General features: G+C 36.6%; 1 protein-coding gene across 3 annotated transcripts in view; it reads left to right on the top strand.

The window, feature by feature from the left end:
• FAM126A (family with sequence similarity 126 member A) overlaps nucleotides 1-21,458 on the top strand; it is a 91,634-nt gene that overhangs the window by 32,582 nt on the left and 37,594 nt on the right. For all 3 annotated transcript variants that reach the window (XM_036863106.1, XM_036863105.1, XM_036863104.1), the window contains exons 2-3: nucleotides 12,540-12,618; nucleotides 17,927-18,028. In XM_036863106.1, coding sequence (XP_036719001.1) covers nucleotides 12,568-12,618; nucleotides 17,927-18,028 — 153 coding nt within the window. In that variant the 5' untranslated portion in view covers nucleotides 12,540-12,567. The remainder of the gene's footprint in view (nucleotides 1-12,539; nucleotides 12,619-17,926; nucleotides 18,029-21,458) is intronic.

The raw sequence follows: 21,458 nt of genomic DNA, 5'->3' as shown, positions 1-21,458 counted from the left end.
GAAATAGAAACAAAGAAAACAATAGCAAAGATCAATAAAACTAAAAGCTGGTTCTTTGAGAAGATAAACAGAATTGATAAACCATTAACCAGACTCATCAAGAAAAAGAGGGAGAGGACTCAAATCAATAAAATTAGAAATGAAAAAGAAGTTACAACAGACAACAGAGAAATACAAAGCATCCTAAGAGACTACTACAATCAACTCTGTGCAAATAAAATGGACAACCTGGAAGAAATGGACAAATTCTTAGGTATAATCTTCCAAGACTGAACCAGAAAGAAATAGAAAATATGAACAGACCAATCACAAGTAATGCAATTGAAACTGTGATTAAAAATCTTCCAACAAACAAAAGTCCAGGACCCGATGGCTTCACAGGTGAATTCTATCAAACATTTAGAGAAGAGCTAACATCCATCCTTCTCAAACTCTTCCAAAAAATTGTGGAGGAAGGAACACTCCCAAACTCATTCTATGAGGCCACCATCACCCTGATACCAAAACCAGACAAAGATACTACAAAAAAAGAAAATTACAGACCAATATCACTGATGAATATGATGCAAAAATCTTCAACAGAATTCTAGCAAACAGAATCCAACAGCACACTAAAAAGATCATACACCTTGATCAAGTGGGATTTATCCCAGGGATAAAAGGATTCTTCAATATATGCAAATCAATCAATGTGATACACCATATTAACAAATTTAAGAAGAAAAACCATATGATCATCTCAATAGAGGCAGAAAAAGCTTTTGACAAAATTCAACACCCATTTCTGATAAAAACTCTCCAGAAAGTGGGCATAGAGGGAACCTACCTCAACATAATAAAGGCCATATATGATAAACCCACAGCAAACATCATTCTCAATGGTGAAAAACTGAGAGCATTTTCTCTAAGATCAGGAACAAGACAACATGTCCACTCTCGCCACTATTATTCAACATAGTTTTGGAAGTCCTAGCCACGGCAATCAGAGAAGAAAAAGAAATAAAAGGAATACAAATTGGAAAAGAAGAAGTAAAACTGTCACTGTTTGCAGATGACATGATCCTATACATAGAGAATCCTAAAGATGCCACCAGAAAACTACTAGAGCTAGTCAATGAATTTGGTAAAGTTGCAGGATACAAAATTAATGCATAGAAATCTCTTGCATTCCTATACACTAATGATGAAATATCTGAAAGAGAAGGAAACACTTCCATTTACCATTGCAACAAAAAGAATAAAATACCTAGGAATAAACCTACCTAGGGAGACAAAAGACCTGTATGCAGAAAACTATAAGAGACTGCTTAAAGAAATTAAAGAGGATACGAACAGATGGAGAGATATACCATGTTCTCGGATTGGAAGAATCAATATTGTGAAAATGACTGTACTACCCAAAGCAATCTACAGATTCAGTGCAATCCCTATCAAATTACCAATGGCTTTTTTTACAGAACTAGAACAAAAAATCTTAAAATTTGTATGGAGACACAAAAGACCCCGAATAGCCAAAGCACTCTTGAGGGAAAAAAACGGAGCTGGAGGAATCAGACTCCCTGACTTCAGACTATACTACAAAGCTACAGTAATCAAGACAATATGGTACTGGCACAAAAACAGAAACATAGATCCATGAAACAAGATAGAAAGCCCAGAGATAAACCCACACACCTATGGTCAACTAATCTATGACAAAGGAGGCAAGGATATACAATGGAGAAAAGACAGTCTCTTCAGTAAGTGGTGCTGGGAGAATTGGACAGCTACATGTAAAAGAATGAAATTAGAACACTCCCTAACACCACACACAAAAATAAACTCAAAATGGATTAGAGACCTAAATGTAAGACCGGACACTATAAAACTCTTAGAGGAAAAGAAAACATAGGAGGAACACTCTTTGACATAAATCACAGCAAGATCTTTTTTGATCCACCTCCTAGAGTAATGGAAATAAAAACAAAAATAAACAAATGGGACCTAATGAAACTTCAAAGCTTTTTGCACAGCAAAGGAAACCATAAACAAGACGAAACGACAACCCTCAGAATGGGAGAAAATATTTGCTCTCGAATCAACAGACAAAGGATTAATGTCCAAAATGTATAAACAGCTCATGCAGCTCAATATTAAAGAAACAAACAACCCAATCCAAAAATGGGCAGAAGACCTAAATAGACATTTCTCCAAAGAAGATCTACAGATGGCCACGAAGCACATGAAAAGCTGCTCAGCATCACTAATTATTAGACAAATGCAAATCAAAACTACAATGAGGTATCACCTCACACCAGTTAGAATGGGCATCATCAGAAAATCTACAAACAAATGCTGGAGAAGATGTGGAGAAAACGGAACCCTCTTGCACTGTTGGTGGGAATGTAAAGTGATACAACCACTATGGAGAACAGTATGGAGGTTCCTTAAAAAACTAAAAGTAAAATTACCGTATGATCCAGCAATCCCACTACTGGGCATATACCCAGAGCAAACCATAATTCAAAAAGACACATGCACCCTAATGTTCATTGCAGCACTCTTTACAATAGCCAGGTCATGGAAGCAACCTAAATGCCCATCGACAGACGAATGGATAAAGAAGAGGTGGTACATATATACAATGGAATATTACTCAGCCATAAAAAGGAACGAAATTGGGTCATTTGTTGAGATGTGGTTGGATCTAGAGACTGTCATACAGAGTGAAGTGAGTCAGAAAGAGAAAAACAAATATCGTATATTAACGCATTTATGTGTAACCTAGAAAAATGGTACAGATGAACCAGTTTGCAGGACAGAAATAGAGACACAGATGTAGAGAACAAATGTATGGACACCAAGCGGGGAAAGCGGCGGGTGGGGGTGGTGGTGGTGGTGTGGTGAATTGGAGATTGGGATTGACATGTATACACTGATGTGTATAAAATTGATGACTAATAAGAACCCGTTGTATAAAAAAAAAAAAGAAAAAAAAAAAAGAAAAGAAAGGGGCACGTCACAAAGCAGGAGAAAATATTTGCAAAACAAATCTAAATCCAAAATATAATAAAAACACTTAAAACTCAGTAAGACGTATAACCTGATTATAAATGGGCAAACAACTTGTAGAATCACTTCACAAAAGAAGATATGTTAATGACCAATAGGTTCATGGAAAGATATTCAACATTAGTTATGATAGAAATGTAAATTGAAATGATGAAATGCCACTATATACTCACTAGAATGGCTAAAATTTTAATTAATTAATTAATATATTTTTTGGCTGCACTGGGTCCTCATTGCTGCACGTGGGCTTTCTCTGGTTGCGGTGAACGGGGGCTACTCTTCGTTGTGGTGTGCGGGCTTCTCATTGCGGTGGCTTCTCTTGTTGCAGAGCTCGGGCTCTCGTGTGCAGGCTTTAGTAGTTGTGGCTCGCGGGCTCTAGAGCACAGGCTCAGTAGCTGTGGCGCACGGGCTTAGTTGCTCCACAGCATGTGGGATCTTCCCGGACCAGGGCTCACACCCGTGTCCCCTTCATTGGCAGGTGGATTCTTAACCACTGCGCCACCAGGGAAGTCCCTAGAATGACTAAAATTTTTAAAGGTGTTAATATCAAACAAATGTTGATGAGGGTTAGAGGAACTGAAAATCTTATAAATTGTTGCTGGAAATGTAAAATAGTGTAGCCATTTTGGAAACAGTTTGGCTGTTGTTGTGTGTGTGTGTGTATAAAGTTAAAATATGTAGTTATTATATGACTTAGTAACTCTACTCCTAGGTGTTTTACCAAGGTAAATAAAAAGGTTTGTATACAAATCGTTCCAGTTACTGTTGCTGCATACCCATCCCAAATTTAATAGCGTAAATTAAAGTCATTTTATTATGCTCTTGGATTCTGTAGGTCAGGCTTTCAGAAAAGGCACATGAAGATGACTTTTCTCTCTTTCACAATGTGGCCTCAGCTGAGCAGTGTCAAAGGCTAGGGGTAATCTGACAGCTGGGGGCTAGAATTATCTGAAGACTCCCTCACTCCCAAGTCTGATGGTTGATACTGACTGTTAGCTGGGACTCAGTAGGATTGTCACTGGAGAACACCTACATGTGGTCTTCCCATATTACTCTTTGGGCATTTTCGTAATACAGTGGATAGGTTCCAAGAATGATGGTCCCACAGAAAATCAGGTAGAAGCTATATCACCTTATATGATCTAGCCATAGTAACAAGCTTGCCTAGATTCAAGGAGAGGTTACATTGATTCTACTTCTTGAAGAAAGGTGTGTCCAAGTCATCTTGTAAGAAGACTATGTTGTGGTCATCCTCAGACAATATAGTCTGCCACATGAATATTTATAGCAGCTTGGTTCATGATAGCTCCAAACTGGAAGTAATCCATGTGCCCATCAACAGGTGAATAGGTAAACATATTGTGGTATATTCATACAATAAAAAAAGAATAAACTATTGCTATACTCAACAGCATGAATAAATCTCAAAAACATTATGCTGAGAAAATGAAGCCAGACGCAAGTATACATAATGTATGATTCCATTTATATGAAGTTCTTGAACAGACTGAAGTAATCTATAGTGGTAGAAATCAAATCAGTAGTTGACTGGGATAGGGGGTTGAAGGATTGACAGGAAAGGATGTATGCATAGAACTGTACACTTAAAATGTGTACATTTTATTGTGTATAAATTATACCTCAAAGTTGATTTCTAAAAACTAAAAAAAAAAATGTTGTGAGGGGAGGTAGGAATTAAAAACAAGCATACAACTCTTTTGAGAAGTTTGAGTATAAAACAGAAGCAGAGAAATGTGAAAATAGCTGAAGAGGAAATAAGGTTGAGAGTTTTTTAGGGGGAGTGAGTTAGTAGAGAGGGAGAAATTTAATTAGGGAAAGAAGGAGACTCGGAGCAATTTCTTTAGGTAGACAAGAAAGGATGGTTGTGGTGTGTAATTCAAAGGATTGGCCGCAGATAGGATCATGGACAGTTCATTTATAGTTAACAGAAGGGGAGATGGAGTATAAAGATACAGATGCTTTAAGATTGGTAGACATTTGGAGGTTTGTGGAAGTTCTCTTCTGATTGGTCAGTGAAGTAGGAATTAAAATCATCAGCTGAGAGTAGGAATGGGGAGATGGTTTTGGGGTTTTGAGGATCAGGTAGAATGCACGAAACAATTAAATGGGACAGTAGCAAAGTGAATGGGCTATGGGGAGGAGGACACTGCATGATTGCCAGGCAGCAGTAAGAGCTCGAGTCAGGTTCTTGGTCATAAGCTTCAGGTGTTGTTTTAGTTGTTTTCTCCACCTTGTTCAGCTGCATGGGTGCTCACATGGACTAGGTGGAGAGTTGGATTTTACCAAAATTATATTTTTGCTAAAGGAGTAAAACTAGTAAGAGCAAAGGAGTTGAGGGAGCATATTCAAAATGGTGATTATAATTGACTAAAGAATTTGTAATGGGTAAGGAGAGAAAGGAGAAGGTTGGAAGGTGACATTAGATTCAGGTATGGTCAAAACGTTTTGGGGTCTGAGTACATAAAAGTGTGTGCCGAAAAGATAAGAGGAGCGATCAGAGTGGGTAATGACAAGGACTAGGGTAATGGTTCTCCAAGTATCATCTTGAGACCTCTCGGGGTCCTGAAGACCCTTTCATGGTGTCTGCAAGCTCAAAACTATTTTCATAATAATACTTGGACTTTTGTCTTTTTCACTCCCATTTATGAGTAGACAGTGGCTACATGATAAGTGATGACTAATGAAATATGTGCTCATGTGTTCTTGTGCTTTTAAATTTTGTTTTGTTTTTGAATACAGTAAATGTCAATTGGATTGGATCCTAGAACGGAAATGCATCAGAGCCTCAATAATGTTTTAAACAATTTTAGATTTATAGAAAAGTTTCAAAGATAGTACAGAGAATTCCTGTATACCCCAAACCCAGTTTCAGTTTCTCCTAATGTCATCTTATATTGCCATTGTACATTTGTCATTACTATTACTTTGCTATTAACTAAATTTCAGACTTTTTTTTTTTTTATTACTCTCTCTTTTCTTTTCTAGGAGCCAATCCAGGAGACCATATTGCATGTAGTTGTTATGTCACCTTAGTCTCTCTGGTCTGTGAGTCTCAGCATTTTTTATTTTTCATGACTTTTTAGTTTTGAGGAATATAGGTCAGATATTTTGTAAAACATCCCTCAAATTGAGTTTCTTCTAATGTTTGTATCATGATTATACTGGGTTTATGGCTTTTTAGAGGTAAGGTGCCCTTCTCATCATATCAAGGGTACATGATATTCACATGACATCATGGGTGATGTTAACCTTGATCAAGGTAGTTTTTATCAGATTTCTCCACTATAAAGTTACTGTTTTCCTCTTTCCATACTCTCTTCTTTGGAAGGAAATCACTATGTCCAGCCCATTCTCACTGGGGAGGCAGAGACTAAACTCCTCCTAGAGGGGGAAATACCTATATATATTATTTGGAATTCTTCTGAAAAAAAGATTTGTCTCTTATTCTCTAATATTTATTTATTTATTTAGTAATTTATTTATATCAATATGGACTCATGTATATTTATTTTATACGTTGGGTAATAATTCACTACTACGTTATTTGTTCTGTTGCTCAAATTGTTCCAACTTTGACCACTGGGTGTTCTTTCAGGTTGGCTCAATATTTAAAAGTATAAATGTTTGGTCTAGTTTATGATCATAGGATTGAGTTCCTGAGGCAGAGAAGAAGACAGTATTGTTGTAGGAGATTTTTAGGAATTAAGAGTTCAGGGAGTGAGAAGGCAGAGTAGTTTCAAAGCATGACAGTGAGCCAGAGCTAAAATCATCTAGAAACGAAAGGGAGGGATTGAATGATAGATGACAGCTTTGAGTTTCGGAACAGCGTTGGGTGGATGGTTCGAGGGGAGAGAGGGAGAATGATCTGAAATGGTAATATTACCTCTAGGGCCAGTGGTTTCTTCCAGGGCTATGAGAGGAAAAGCAGTCCTCTTTGAGAAGATTGCAGGGAAAGCAGTGTCTTCAGAGGAGAGCCAGGCTTCTTGTTAGAACAAGAAGAAAGTGACAGTGAGAGAACTGGTGAAGATATAGAGGATTTTGCTGGTAACAGATTGTCAATTCCGGAAGGCACAGTGAAAGAGAACCTCCTTCCAGAATTAGGGTGGAAAAGGAGATGAAGGTAAAATAGAGGGCCCACAAAGAGTTACGAAGATCAGTGTGCAAGGGCTGAGTGTAACCTGGGAGCTGTAGTTTCTTGTGGTTCCTGACATCAACAGGGGGGAAGGGAAAATGACTTTAGTCCTGGTGGAGGCAGGTAGTGGTGGCGAGGCTGTGAAAGTTTCTGGGGGGAGCTGTTTTGAGGTCTCCCTTTTGAGCTCTGCAGAGGAAGGCAAAGAAGTATGGAGAGGGACAATTTTACTGAGTATTCATGTGAACTCAGTTATGCAATTGAGGGCTCCCATTTGATCTCTATCAAGTGAATGATAAGAGGCCTGGAGCTGTCTGGTGTTACTCATGTATAATATATATACAGAAAACTGCACAAAACATAAGTGTTCAGCTTGATGAATTTTCACTAAATGAACACACCTGTGTAACCAGCACTTAGATCAAGAAACAGAATATTACCAGAACCCAAGAATTAACTGCCTCAAGAGCAACCACTCTTCTGATTTTTAACAAAATTGATTAATTTTGCCTGTTCTGGAAGTTTATATAAATGCAATTGCATAGCAGTGCTCTTGTTTGCCTTCCTTTTCCCAATATTGTGACATTGATGTAGTTATAGTTTGCTTATTGTCGTTGTGTAGAACTCCATGTATGATATACTATAATTTATCCATCCTACTCTTGATGGACACTTGGTCTCTTTCTAGTTTTTGACTGTTTACAAAAACTGCTGCTGTGAATGTTCCTGAACATATCTTTCAGAGACATATATTTACATTTCTGTAAGGTGTATATATATATATATATATATATATATATATATATATATATTTAAAATGAATTAATTTATTTTCTGCCGTGTTGGGTCTTCGTTGCTGCGCGTGGGTTTTCTCTAGTTGCAGCAAGTGGGGGCTACTTTTCGTTGCAGTGGCTTCTCTTTGTTGCGGAGCACGGGCTCTAGGCTCACGGGCTTTAGTAGTTGTGGCACGTGGGCTCTGTAGTTGTGGCTCACGGGCTTTAGAGCACAGGCTCAGTAGTTGTGGCACACGGGCTTATTGCTCATTGGCATGTGGGATCTTCCTGGACCAGGGCTCGAACCTGTGTCCCCTACATTGGCAGACGGGTTCTTAACCACCGGGCCACCAGGGAAGTCCTTGTAAGGTATATTTTTATGTGTGGAGTTGTTATAGAGTATGCGTGTGTTCAACTAGAGGATATTGCCAAAGTGTTTTCCGAGATACTGTACTAATTTACATCCATGCTAGCTGTGTATAAATATTCTGGTTGCTTCATATCTTTTTCAGCACTTGGTACTATCTCTTTCATTCTATCCATACTTGTAAGTGTGTGTGTGTGTGTGTGTGTGTGTGTTTGTGTGTGATAGTTCCCTGATGACTAACAAATTTAAGCACCTTTTATATTAAGTTTCCATTTGGATAAGTGACATGCTTGCTTTTCCTATTGAATTTTCTGCCTTTTTCGTAATAATTTATGAGTTCTTTATATGTTCTGGATATGGGACTTTAGTCAGGTATGTCAATTGTAAGTATCTTCTCCCAATCTCTGGTTTTGCCTTTTCATTCTCACAGTAGTATCTTTTGATGAATAGAAGTTCTTCTCTTCCCCCCCACCCCCAGCTTTATTGAGGTATCATTGGCAAATAAAAATTATATACATTTAAGGTGTACGTGGTGTTTTGATATACGGCAATCAAGCTAATTAACAAGTCTATCACCTCACATAGTTACCATTTTTTTGTGTGTGCGTGTGGTGAGAACACTTAAGATCTGCTCTGTTAGCAAATTTCAAGGATACATTATTACTAACTATGGTTACCATGCTGCACATTAGGTTACCAGAACTTATTCATCTTATAACTGAAAGTTTGTACCCTTTGGCCAACATCTCCCCATTTCCCCCACCACCCTGGAAACCACCATTTTACTCTCTGTTACCATGAGTTTGACTTTTTTAGATTCCACGTACAAGTGAGATCTTGCAGTGTTTGTGTTTTTTGTCTGGCTTATTTAACTGAGCATACGGTCCCCCAGGTTCATCCATCTTGTTGCAAATGGCAGGATTTTCTTCTTTTTAAGGCTGAATAATATTCCATTGTGTGTGTGTTTGTGTGTATGTGTATCACATTTTCTTATCCATTCATTTGTTGGCAGACAGAAGTTCTTACTTTTAATGAATTCAATTTATAAAAACCCCTTTATGATTAGTACTTTTGTGCCTCTTATTTAAAAATTGTTTGCCTACCTCAAGGTTATGAAAGTATTCTCTTATGTTTTCTCCTAAAATTTTTGTTTTACTTTTTAAAATTAGATCTGTGATCCAGCTGCAACTGACTTTTCCATATGGCATGAGCTATAGGTTATGATTCTCTCCCCACCCCGTACCCCATGTAGCTGTCCAGTTGACCTAGTTCCATTTTTTTATAAAGACTACCCTTTCCCTACTGAATTACAGTGTCACTTCGGTCATAAATCAGGTGATCATGTATGTGTAGGTCTGTTTCTGGTCACTCTAAACTGTTCCATTTTCTTTTTTGGTAATAATATGATGATAATATGATAATACTTTATAGTAATACCACACTGGCTTAATTACTATGGTTTTGGTAAGTTTTATAGTAAGCCTTGATATTTAGAAATCCAAGTCCTCCAACTCTGTTGTTCTTCAAGATTGCTTTGACTATTCTTGATCCATTTGCATATGCCTCTTGATTCCTTTTAACCTTTTAAAAATTAATTTTAAGTAGAGAATTATTTTGAATTTTTGTAAAAATTTTACCTCCCCAATTCTGTGTAACTTGATGTAGTGTCGTTCTATTTGTGATTGCTTTCTGTCCTAATTTACTAGATAAACAGTGGATAAATACAAAAGAAAACTCATGTGCATTTATATTTACCTTGCTTCATTTTGCTTCAAACAAACAAACATGTATAACAGGATAAAAATAGGTAGATCTAGGTAGAAAGAAAATAAAGGTAAGTGTATAATATAAAATGATAAATAAAATTAATCTTGGCCTGCTTACAGAGTTAGGGCAGAAACTTTGACTCCCACTTTATTAAAATCAAAGCAAAGAGAATCTGTAATGAGATTCACAGTATCCATAATATAAAAGCAAACCAGGACTTCCCTGGTGGCACAGTGGTTAAGAATCCACCTGCCAATGCAGGGGACACGGGTTTGAGTCCTGGTCCAGGAAGATCCCACATGCCGCGGAGCAACTGAGCCCGTGCGCCACAGCTACTGAGCCTGCACTCTAGAGCCTGTGAGCCACAACTACAGAGCCCACGTGCCACAACTACTGAAACCTGTGCACCTAGAGACCGTGCTCCGCAACAAGAGAAGCCACCGCCATGACAAGCCCGCACACTGCAACAAGAGCAGCCCCTGCTCACCGCAACTAGAGAAAGCCCGTGCACGGCAACGAAGACCCAACGCAGCCAAAAATAAAAATAAAAATAAATAAATTAACAAAAATCAGCTACTACAATTTAAAAAAAAAAAAGAAAAAGTAAACCACTTACTCTAAAGGAGAGTTTTTCCTGGTATTGAAAAATGAAGATGTGATTTTTCTCCTTTGGATTTTAAAGGGAAGAACGTGATCTAACAGGGTTTTCAGTAACATTTTGGGCATAATTCCAAAGCCCAGTTTATTTGAATGGACAGTTCTATAAAATCAATAATATGGTACAAATATGTGGTTTTCTAATTGTCTGGCTTGATCCAAGGATAAAATTTAGAATAAAAAAGGGCTATTTTTTATCCTGAAAAAATAAAATGCATATCTCTCAAGTAATTCTTCATGTATGAATAAATGAATTAATGAATATATATATTTTTCTTAACCATTTTTTTTAATGGAAATTAGACAACAGAAACATTAGAATGTATTCTTTGTAAGAACCTGTGTTGTTCATTAAGAAGTATCTGTATACTTTGATAGACAGCCGAGTAGAGGCTATACAAGTTGATATTCTTCGATAATAATATTGCACAGTAATAACACTTTTATTGCAAGGTACTGTAATAAGTGCTTTTATTTACATTTTTCCATTTAATCCTCACAATAATCCATTGAAAGTAGGTACTGTGGTTATCCCTATTTCGTGAATGAAAAAAGTAAGGCAAATAACCTGCCCAAGGTTATACTATAAATAAGAATAGAATCAGGATTCAGTTTCTGTCAATTCTGTCCCGGTTTCTACTACATGATAATGCTGATTAAAATTAAGAAGGATAATGCAGGGTTTGTGCCTGACTTAGGAGGTTAGGAAATTCAGCTAGAGCTAATAAAGTTTCCCCTCAAGAAACAGTTTTTAAGTTCATTCTCCTATAGGTGGATGGGTGAAGAAAACTACATTGTACTTTGACAAAAGTTTTGCTTGAGATAAATCTGTTTTGCATTTCCTTTAGCTTCCTTTTTTCTTATTTATACTTAAGTAAATTCCAATCTTATGAATATCTGTTGTTAAGACTAAGGTCATTATCTTGGATATTACCACTTTTACTTTGTTTTATGAATATTAAGCTTTCAGGGAACCAAGTAACTTAACCTAGATAGATTGTTACTGTAGTAAAGAACTGAAATATAAACAAATTAAATTAATGCTTTCTATAAAGTTAGTTTTGGATGCATGTCTTTTTATATTTTCACAGTTTTAAAATGTTTTCTGCAGTTTTTTTTTTTTTAATTTATGTATTAATTTATTTATTTTTGGCTGTGTTGGGTCTTCGCTGCTGTGTGCAGGCTTTCTCTGGTTGCGGCGAGTGGGGGCTACTCTTCATTGCGGTGCGCAGGCTTCTCATTGCGGTGGCTTCTCTCATTGCGGAGCAGGAGCTCTAGCCGCGGGGGCTTCAGTAGTTGGAGCACGCGGTAGTTGTGGCACACGGGCTTAGTCGCTCCGCGGCATGTGGGATCTTCCTGGACCAGGGATGGAACCCGTGTCCCCTGCATTGGCAAGCAGATTCTTAACCACTGCGCCACGAGGGAAGTCCCTCTGCAGTTTTCTTAAGATGCATTATCTATTTGGAATTATTTAATTGAAACTAGGGAAAAAAGTCCAGTATGTTTTGCAGCTGGTATTACTAAAAGCTAAATGAAAAATTGCAGAGCCAATTTCATCATGTTATGATATTTATACTTTTGTCAAAATTCTTGCATTTTAATGCTTGTTTGTGCACATTGGTTTTGAAATGAACCCAGTAATTTATGTTTGAAACTGCTTTAGTTTCACAAGTAACAAAGTAGCTAAATTTTATAGGATTACTTCTATTCTTGGTAATCTGACTATAAAGAAAATATATTCAAAATTTTAACATTTTTCTATGTTAATTTTCAGGTTGAAGGTTTAGAACAGATGTGGAAAGATGTTCACTTCAGAGAAAGGGGTTGTGGAGGAATGGTTGTCAGAGTTTAAGGTAATATTTACTGTTTTAATATAATAGTTATATTCCAAAGAAGTTGTGTCTGGGGTTTAAATTCCAGTGACTTTTTTTTTTTTAATGACTAAAAAGCTAAATATCTGTGGAAGCAAAAGAATTTTCCAAAAACTCTTATTAGGGAATTATTTACACATAGTAATCTTTCCTAGGAAATTGACTCCTGTTTTCAACAAGTAGTTTAGTTTGTTTTCTCCCTTTTATGGCAGCACCACAAAGAATGGTTAAAGTCTCAAAGTTGATGTCACTCTCTCCAACCACCATGAAAGATTCACTGTTGAAATGTTTCTCCCAATTTGGGGGGCACTGGGAGTGGGCAGATAAACGATAAGGAGAAGATGGGAAGATATTTGCCCAGCTTTCTATCAGTGCATCTTTCTCTGGTTGGCTAACCCAGTGCCTGTATAAGCGGTTTATAAATTTTGGTTAGTTGATGAAGAAAAATGTAACTCTGTTTTCTTGTCTCATGAACTCTTCTTTATGATAGTTAAAATAGTGTTCCTTTAACCAGTTAACTAACTTCTTTTTGTCCTCTGGGTCTTGCTGTTACACATAATTATGTGAGCTTCCTGATCATGAACCACAGGAAGGAAGGGTTTGGGCTGAAATTGTCATTTTTTTTCCAGCCAAGTTAGCCCAAGGCCTTGGACAGAAGTCAGACTTATTGGCTTGTTTCAGTGAGGGACACTATACAATAGGTACCCTGTAGGCATCTCACCAAACAAAGGAAAAAATAAAATTGTTATAGGATTTTCAGGAAAGGTGGAGTTGAGGTGAAATTTAAATGAAACAGTATTTTGATAGACTCAAAACAAAGCAGAGCTATGTGTAATGGGGTTAAAATCTGGCCTGGACTGTGAAGTGGACCCAGGGTCACGTTGTCTTGGGAACTACAAAGTTAACATCTTTGTGGAATGTTGGGTTCAGAAACCCCTTATCTGAAGCCTGCTTCTCTGTGTCTAGGTGACTTAGATCCTCCCGCCAAGAGTGGGATGTTTCATTCTTACCTATATATGTTTAAATGGCAAAGTTCTTGATATCTATGATTTTAGATTACAAGGCTTCTCACTGAGTAAGAATACAGTAGTCATTCAAAAATGGAGGTTGTTATGACACTTTTTAGCTGCAGTATGTCCTTGAGAGAAGCAATGTTTCCTGTTAATTTTGTAGCTGGCCTTACCTGTCATTATCTCATCCTGATGAATGACAAAGGTTTTCATTTTCTCAGCTTTTATAGTGATGAATTGAATATCTTTCTGTGGATCCCCTAACTCATCATAAAGTGATGTAGTTATACATGCACTTATAAAAGGTCACTGTATATAGCATACATATTTTAATAGTTTGATTAAATCTGGTGTGTGCCTTTTTTTCCTACATATGTTGTCTTTGTGTTTTTAAGCTTTTTTCCTGCTTCAAGAGTGCTTAATATGGTTCATTACCATGATTTTTTTTTTTGGCAAGTTGATTAAAATTGTCAAGTTTAACAGTTGAATACCACTTCTAGGGCATTCTTATATTAATGATGAAGTAAAATTTGCAAAAGCAAATAGAGCCAGTTAGCCGTTCTTTACTATGGGAGTTGTGTCAAGAGGGCTCGATAAAGGATGTGGGGCTTAGGGGAGGATCAACTATTAAGGCAAATAACTGAAAATCATGACTAATTCTCTTCCCTTCCCATCTTTTTGTTTATTTCCTTCCCTTCCTGGGAAGGAAACTTTTCCTTGAGAGGAGGGGAGTAAAATCCTGGGCCCCATGAAATAAAAAGTTATTTAACTTTACCCTAACCCGCCAAAATTAAATTTACCCAATTTTCAATCAATTTGACATAACAAATGATTTAAATTATTGTCAAGTATAAGGGAAGATATTTCCTATTCCTTGGTTAATTTGGTAGGCATTTCTAAAAACTATTTTGAATTGTGTTAATGTGTGTTGAATTCAGCTCTGTTTTATGTTTGATGAAGAGATTAAGGTTACCAGACAAAATCAGCAGCATAGTAAAAGTGACAGAAGATAGGAAAGTGCATGAGAACAAATCTCCCAAGTATACTTTTAAAATTGAATATCTTGTCTTTTGAAATGATTTGTGATGTTAATTGTATATTTTGGTGAAAATATTTAAGAAATAAAGTTTAGGGATCATCTATCTATCTATCTATCTATGCCTCTGCTTGGTTGTTTAATCTAATAACTGTGGTGCTAATAAGGCCAAGGTCATCATGATTAATAAAGTAAGTGGTACAGAGTACATGGGGCTGAGAAGTCAGACACCCTTTGGTCTAATCATAATTGTTCCTCTAGGTGGTTTTATGATGTTGGACAAATCACATAACTTCTTTGGGTCTCAGTATCCTCACCAGAAAAACTGAAATAGGTGGTCTGTGAAGATGATTTTAGCTCTGCACTGTTCCATGGGTACAGTCTGAACTCCCAACCTCATAACCTCACTCTACATTCTCTCAAATGCACAAAGACAATGCAGTTTGCTTTGTGCAATTTTTTTTTCTTTTTTCTTTTTTGCCTTTTGAAAAACTAGTATTTACTCTAGCTATGGGCCCTCATTAATATTCTCTTAGTATACCAACAAAGAGAATTAGACTCAGACTTCATTATTTTAAGGTTTCATGAATAGTTAGTTCAATCTCTGTCTTTTCAAATATTTATTTGTAAAATATTATCTTTCAGATTGTATTGTGTTTTTCTTAATGTTATACGTAGATTTATCTGCCAGATTTTTGATTTTCTGGTAGTCACTGAATCACAATATGTGACTCAAAATCTAGTCTTATGTGTAATGTTGTTGGTCTGAGTTGTTTTATTTATTGGTTCTCCACCCATCTGTCCATCTTCATTAATTCTCTTCCACCCAACCCATATCACTTCCTTACATTTTATAAAAGCCATCTGCCAAATGATACTTTAGTATGAAGCATCTGTCTTCTTCAAATTTTGCCAAGACTAACTTCCTACCATAATTTCCCATTATAACTTCTTTTGTCTCCAGTTCTGCCTTCTGAAAAGTGAGAAAGCTTAGCTGGTATTTAAGAAGGCCAGTACCTTTGAACTAGTACAGTGTAAGAAAATTTAAAGGTTTGCTGTCATGGTATTTAAATCCATAGGCTCTTTTAGATCTTAAGGTTTTCAAAGCACTGTTCATAAACACAGCAATTGTATTTTCTCTCCTTCTATAGACAAAAGTAACTTTTCCCACATTCACAAAATGAAATAATGACAGAATTGTGATAAAATACAATAGTCCACTACACTAATTTTTAGGAGATCCTTCCTCTCATTTAGTAGTAGTAGCCTAGGCCCAGGATATTTTCTAGAACTTGTCTTTTCAGAAAAGAGCTGTCCTTTTGCTTTTGGCGGTTTCGCAAAAAATATTTTACCTCATGAGGGTTAATTGATACATAAACTGAAAATTGTAGTTCACATTTTTAATGACTCTTCCAGTTTTAGCCTAGATAGTGTATGTAATAATCTTTCTATTCACTAATCATTTTTTGAGATTTATTTTTCAATTCAGTTGGTTTAAAATTTTATGTTTAGACACGCATGTGCACGTGTACACATACACACACATATATTAATGTGTTTTACATGTATACTTAGGTTCGTTATCATTCAGGTGATTGGAAATCTGTTGCTTATTTGACTATTATTCCCTTTTATATAAGTTCCACCAATATTAGGTTACTCTTGATCAAATAACGGAAATGGAATGTTGCCTGGAAATCTTTTGCTACATGCTTTTGAAATACTGAAGAAAGCCCTAATCTCCTCTTTGTGTAAGCAGCTGCAGTGAAACTCCCCGCTTCCCCCACCCCCCGCCCCGCCCTGGAAGAATTGTGGAAGGTTCCCAGATAGTTCACATTTACTTACCATTCTGGTAAACAAAACTATCTTAATAAATTAAAAAAAGAAGCTATTCACTTATATATCCTAAGGTGAAATGTGACCTATTTTTAAAGAATCTACTGAAGAGTAAACAGTGACAGTATTTATTTCTTATTTTGTTCATCTATATAAATGTCTTCAAAGATTTGAGTACGAGGCTTTGTGCTGAATGCTGTGGATGGAAAGATAAGATAGTTCTTGCCCTCAAGGAGTTCACAGTAGGGTAAAAATGAACCAAATGTCCTTATTATAAAAATTAATGCTGTTTAATTTTCTATGTCTATTTATGCACACACACACCTATATACACTAACCATAACCCATTTTAAATCACGAAATACTAGGATGTGGGACATGTGAGAAATAGTGTATATCTTGGAATGACTGTTAGCAATATCTTGAGATATTATATCTACTGCAGGATTAACATTGTTGATTAATTGGTTGATTGATAGAAATAATTTTCATAGGAAAAAATAATGACTTGGGAGACAGAAGTTGTTAAGGAAGGTGTATACTCTAGAAGGATAGGTTTTTATCGTTTGTTATAATGAAGTGGGTTTTTGTTTTTTGTTTTTCTTCAGATTTCCCTACTACTTTTATCCTAAACCGTCTGACTTACTACTGGAGTTTTATCTCTTCCCATTCCTCTCTGGTCATAGTGTCCTTTCTGAAAGGGTGGCTCTGTGATTAGTTGCTGATATTTTAAATGGCATTAAGAACACTAGTTTGTTGGTAGTGTGGCTATCTTTTTCTCCAGTTCTGAGAGTAAAAAATTTCCCCCCAATTCTGTAAAGTAGAACAGTCTTACTTAACAGTCACAACATGTAACTCAGGAGTTACTTTGATAGATGATCTGTGGCTTTAAGGTTTGAAACATTAGATCCTTATATAACATGTTTATTAAGAAACAGGATAAAATACTGCTAATAAGATTGGTAACCTGTATAATGCTACAAAAAAATGTATCTCTGGCTTTACAAATGATTTGTATTCTTATTTCTAACCCCAAACTGTGATCAAAGATGAAGTGTTGATGTTAATTTATGTCCCTGTTGATGTTGAGGTTTAAATATATCTTTTATTTTATTTTTACAATTTTTTTGTTGAGATATAATTCACATAATGAAAAATTCACTATTTTAAGGTGAAAATACAGTGGTTTTTAGTGGTTTCACAATGTTGTGCCACTAACACAAGCATCTAATCCTAGGACATTTCCATCACCTCCAAAAGAAACTCCATACCTCGTTAGTCACTCCCAATTCTTCTCCCAATTCCCCGTCCCCCAATCTCTGGCAACAACTAATCTGCTTTCTGTATTTGGATTTGTCTATTCTGGACATTTCATAAAAATAAAATGTATTTTTTAAAATTTGTTTAGACACTACCAGAAACATCTTTACCAAATTATGCTACAAATTTGAAAGACAAGAGTTCTTTAGTTTCATCTCTCTATAAAGTTATCCAGGAGCCACAAAGTGAGGTAAGTACTCGAACAGTTTATTGTGCTAGTAGTATTCATTTGATTGATTTTTTAATTTGTTACTGTGAAAAATAACACATATATTAAAAAGGGTAAGAAAAGTATAGTTTAAAGAATTGTAATATATATTCTGGAGTGTTTAACTGATTACTTTTGAGAAGTGGATAGAGGGATAAGAGGAGAATACTTTATGTGCAGAAAAATGGCAGAATAAAAAAAATTATAATAAAATGAGCTCCAGTGTACCATCACCCAGGCCAAGAAATAGAATTGTTACCATATTCCAAAGCCACCTCTGAACATGTTCCTGCTCATCTACCTATGTATTACGTATGTAGGTATCTGTCTGTCTACCTATCTATATATCTATCTGTCTTGCTGGAGATAGCCTTGGAAAGTCTGGGTCACTGCATTCATTCATTCATTCAGCAAATATTTGTGTGCCCATTATGAGCCAGCTACAGTTCTAGGCAACAGAAAATCAAAGATGAATAATAGCACATGGTCTTTATCCCGTAAGAGGAAAGGGAGGAAATATGTAAATACATGGTTTCAAGGTAATGCCTAACTGAGTCTAGATGGATTTGCACATGTTTTCCAGGTGTGGAAAGTAAAAGGACATTCCAAGCTGTAGGGATAGTATATGGAGGCCTGAGAAAATGTGAGGAATTTGAGGAGTAGCAAGTAGTTTGGTCCTGCTGGTGTTTTTCCCAGTCCTTTCTTCTTTTCTCTGCCCGCCCCTCCACCCCACCCTGCATTTCCTTTTCTTTTTTAGATAGCAAATTTAGTTTGAAGGTGACAAAATGATCTATGCTCCAGATTCTGGTGCTTATAAATCCCACCATTCATAGGAGAAATATAATAGGTAAGGATTGGAAATAGTGAGGAAAATCAAAAGGCATGGCATTCAGATAAAAGCAAATAGGCTAATGCAGTAGTTAACAAGAGATGAAAGACTGTTGGGAACTGAAGCTGGAAAGATAGGTTTAGGTTGTAACCATGGCGGGCCTAGAGTTCCATCATAAGCAGTTTAGACTACGCCCCCCCCCCCCCCCCCCCCCCCCCCCGCTGATGACTTGACCAGATTGTTTTAGGAAGGTGGCTATGTGGAGGACAGATTGGAGAATGGAAAAAATGAAAGCAAGAAGACTAGGAGGCTATGACAACAGTGTAGGAGGGCTGTTGAGAACCTGAACTAGGGCAGTGTCAGTGGGAATGGAAAGAGGTGGAGTAGAGAGGAGGAGTATGAGGTATACATTCTTTTTATACTTGAGTTTCGTAGGTGAAACAATAGGCTCTAAGACCACTAATCCTATTATCTAGGGGTAAAACAACTTACACCCTGGCGTCTAGTCCTATGTGGACCTATATGCCTTTGGGATGAAACTATCAAAACTAGAGTCTTTTGTTATTTGAGTAGGTAACCTCTTTTGGAGGGGGTCTAGAATAACCCAGCTTCTACTGATTATTCCATAAAGAAGATTATAAAGATTATGAATTTTAGGTGCTGAAAAAAAGATTAGGGATTATATTGACAAGACAGAAACTTTAACTGGAATAACTAAATAGAGCAATCATATTTTGCTTGTCCCTTCCTCCTTCCCAAAGCTTCTTAATTTGTATAGTAGCTTGTTTTCTTGAAGGGTTTTAGTTTTTGAAGTATTTGGGTAGAAGCTGTTTTACAGTTTTCCATGTTTATTTGAGAATTATTTTACCAAATGGAGCAAGTATAGCTGTGTGCTTTAGTATTTTTTTTAAACAAATTAAGTCTTATTTATCATTTACTGCTCAGTATTTTGAAAGACTTAAAAATTATGTCTCTAATGCAGTGTGTTTTAACCAGGCTGCTTTGGATAGAGGTAAATTTCTGATAGGCTACTTTGGTTCATAGCATTTCTTTCATTCAGATGACAGTGAGCTCTAATGGCTCAGAGCAGTATATCTCAAACTATTTGTGGTGAAGTACCAGTTTAAAATTTTTTTCCAATCTCTCACAGACCAATATGTGTACCTAATGTGCATGACAAGGATGCAACTCACACCACATGCGAGGTACCACATAAATTTGATAACCCCTAACTGATCCATACTCTGTTCAATAAGTCTGCTGATCACCCTCTTGGTTATTGCAGCCATATCAAGTTGCTATAAAAGTTTTAAAATATTTCCTCTCAATTTCTGTATTTATATTGTTGAGGACTGGTAATAGTTTGTAGATGGTCTTCAGTCCATGGACCACACTTTCAGAAGCACTGGTTTAGGAGGTTTTGCATGTAAGTTTGTTCTATGTTTTTAGCCTGATGAATGTGGTAAAGACTGTGTATTCTGTATTCTTGAAAAGACAACTCAGTCTTTAAAAATGTACTTAGGGGCTTCCCTGGTGGCGCAGTGGTTGAGAATCTGCCTGCCAATGCAGGGGACACGGGTTCGAGCCCTGGTCTGGGAAGATCCCACATGCCGCGGAGCGACTAGGCCCGTGAGCCACAATTGCTGAGCCTGCGCGTCTGGAGCCTGTGCTCCGCAACAAGAGAGGCCAATAGTGAAAGGCCCGCGCACCGCGATGAAGAGTGGCCCCCACTTGCCACAACTAGAGAAAGCCCTCGCACAGAAACGAAGACCCAACACAGCCATAAATAAAAATTAAAAAAAAAAAATGTACTTAGAAGTGCTTCTAAAATATAGCAGTGTCTACTTTAACATCATAACCTTCCTTTTGCTCTTTAGAACATTTTGTGTCTTAAAGTGGAGATATTCCCGAAAAGTTGACGTCATTGTCTTTTGGCATTTTTGAAATTTGGAACGTTGATTCTGCTGTTATTTGAAGTCTGGGAAATTTGGTATTCGGATTTTACAAGTAGTACTTTTTCATTGTTTAGTTAAATTCATTTAATAAATATTTATTGAACACATATAGTGTGCCAGAAATCACTTAGAAATGTAGCAGTGAACAAAATAGAACAAATTCTTTATCTTATAGATTAGAACTTGTATTCTGGTAGGTGAAAGAAACATTAAACAAATACCTAAATGTATAATAAAATGTCAGTGATAAAACTGTGACGATAAATAAAGCAGAGTAGGGGAAGTATGTGTTGGGACTGTGGAGGTGATGGTTGAATTAAGGTCTGAATGAATTAGAGGAAGAAAATAAAACTGGGGCAAGAGCTTTCCAGAGAGGGAATAGTAAATGCAAACGCCCTGAGGCAGGTGTGGTGTGTGTGGCAGGCTCAAGAAACTGTAAAGAGGAAGTTTATGGATACAATGAAATTTCCTTAATCAGTGCTTTTAATTGACTAAGATAGGCATAGGATTAGAGGCTAACAATGCTCAAGTCTGTTATGAAACCAGCTGTTTTTTTTTGAAGAAGCCACATAAAATCTTTTTGGTGTTCTAGGCATAGCAAGCCCAGAGTGAGAGGAGGTCAGTTCAT

This window comes from Balaenoptera musculus, chromosome 9 (genome assembly GCF_009873245.2).
Source record: "Balaenoptera musculus isolate JJ_BM4_2016_0621 chromosome 9, mBalMus1.pri.v3, whole genome shotgun sequence".
NCBI lineage: Eukaryota > Metazoa > Chordata > Mammalia > Artiodactyla > Balaenopteridae > Balaenoptera > Balaenoptera musculus.
This window is presented reverse-complemented; position numbering and strand designations above follow the sequence as displayed.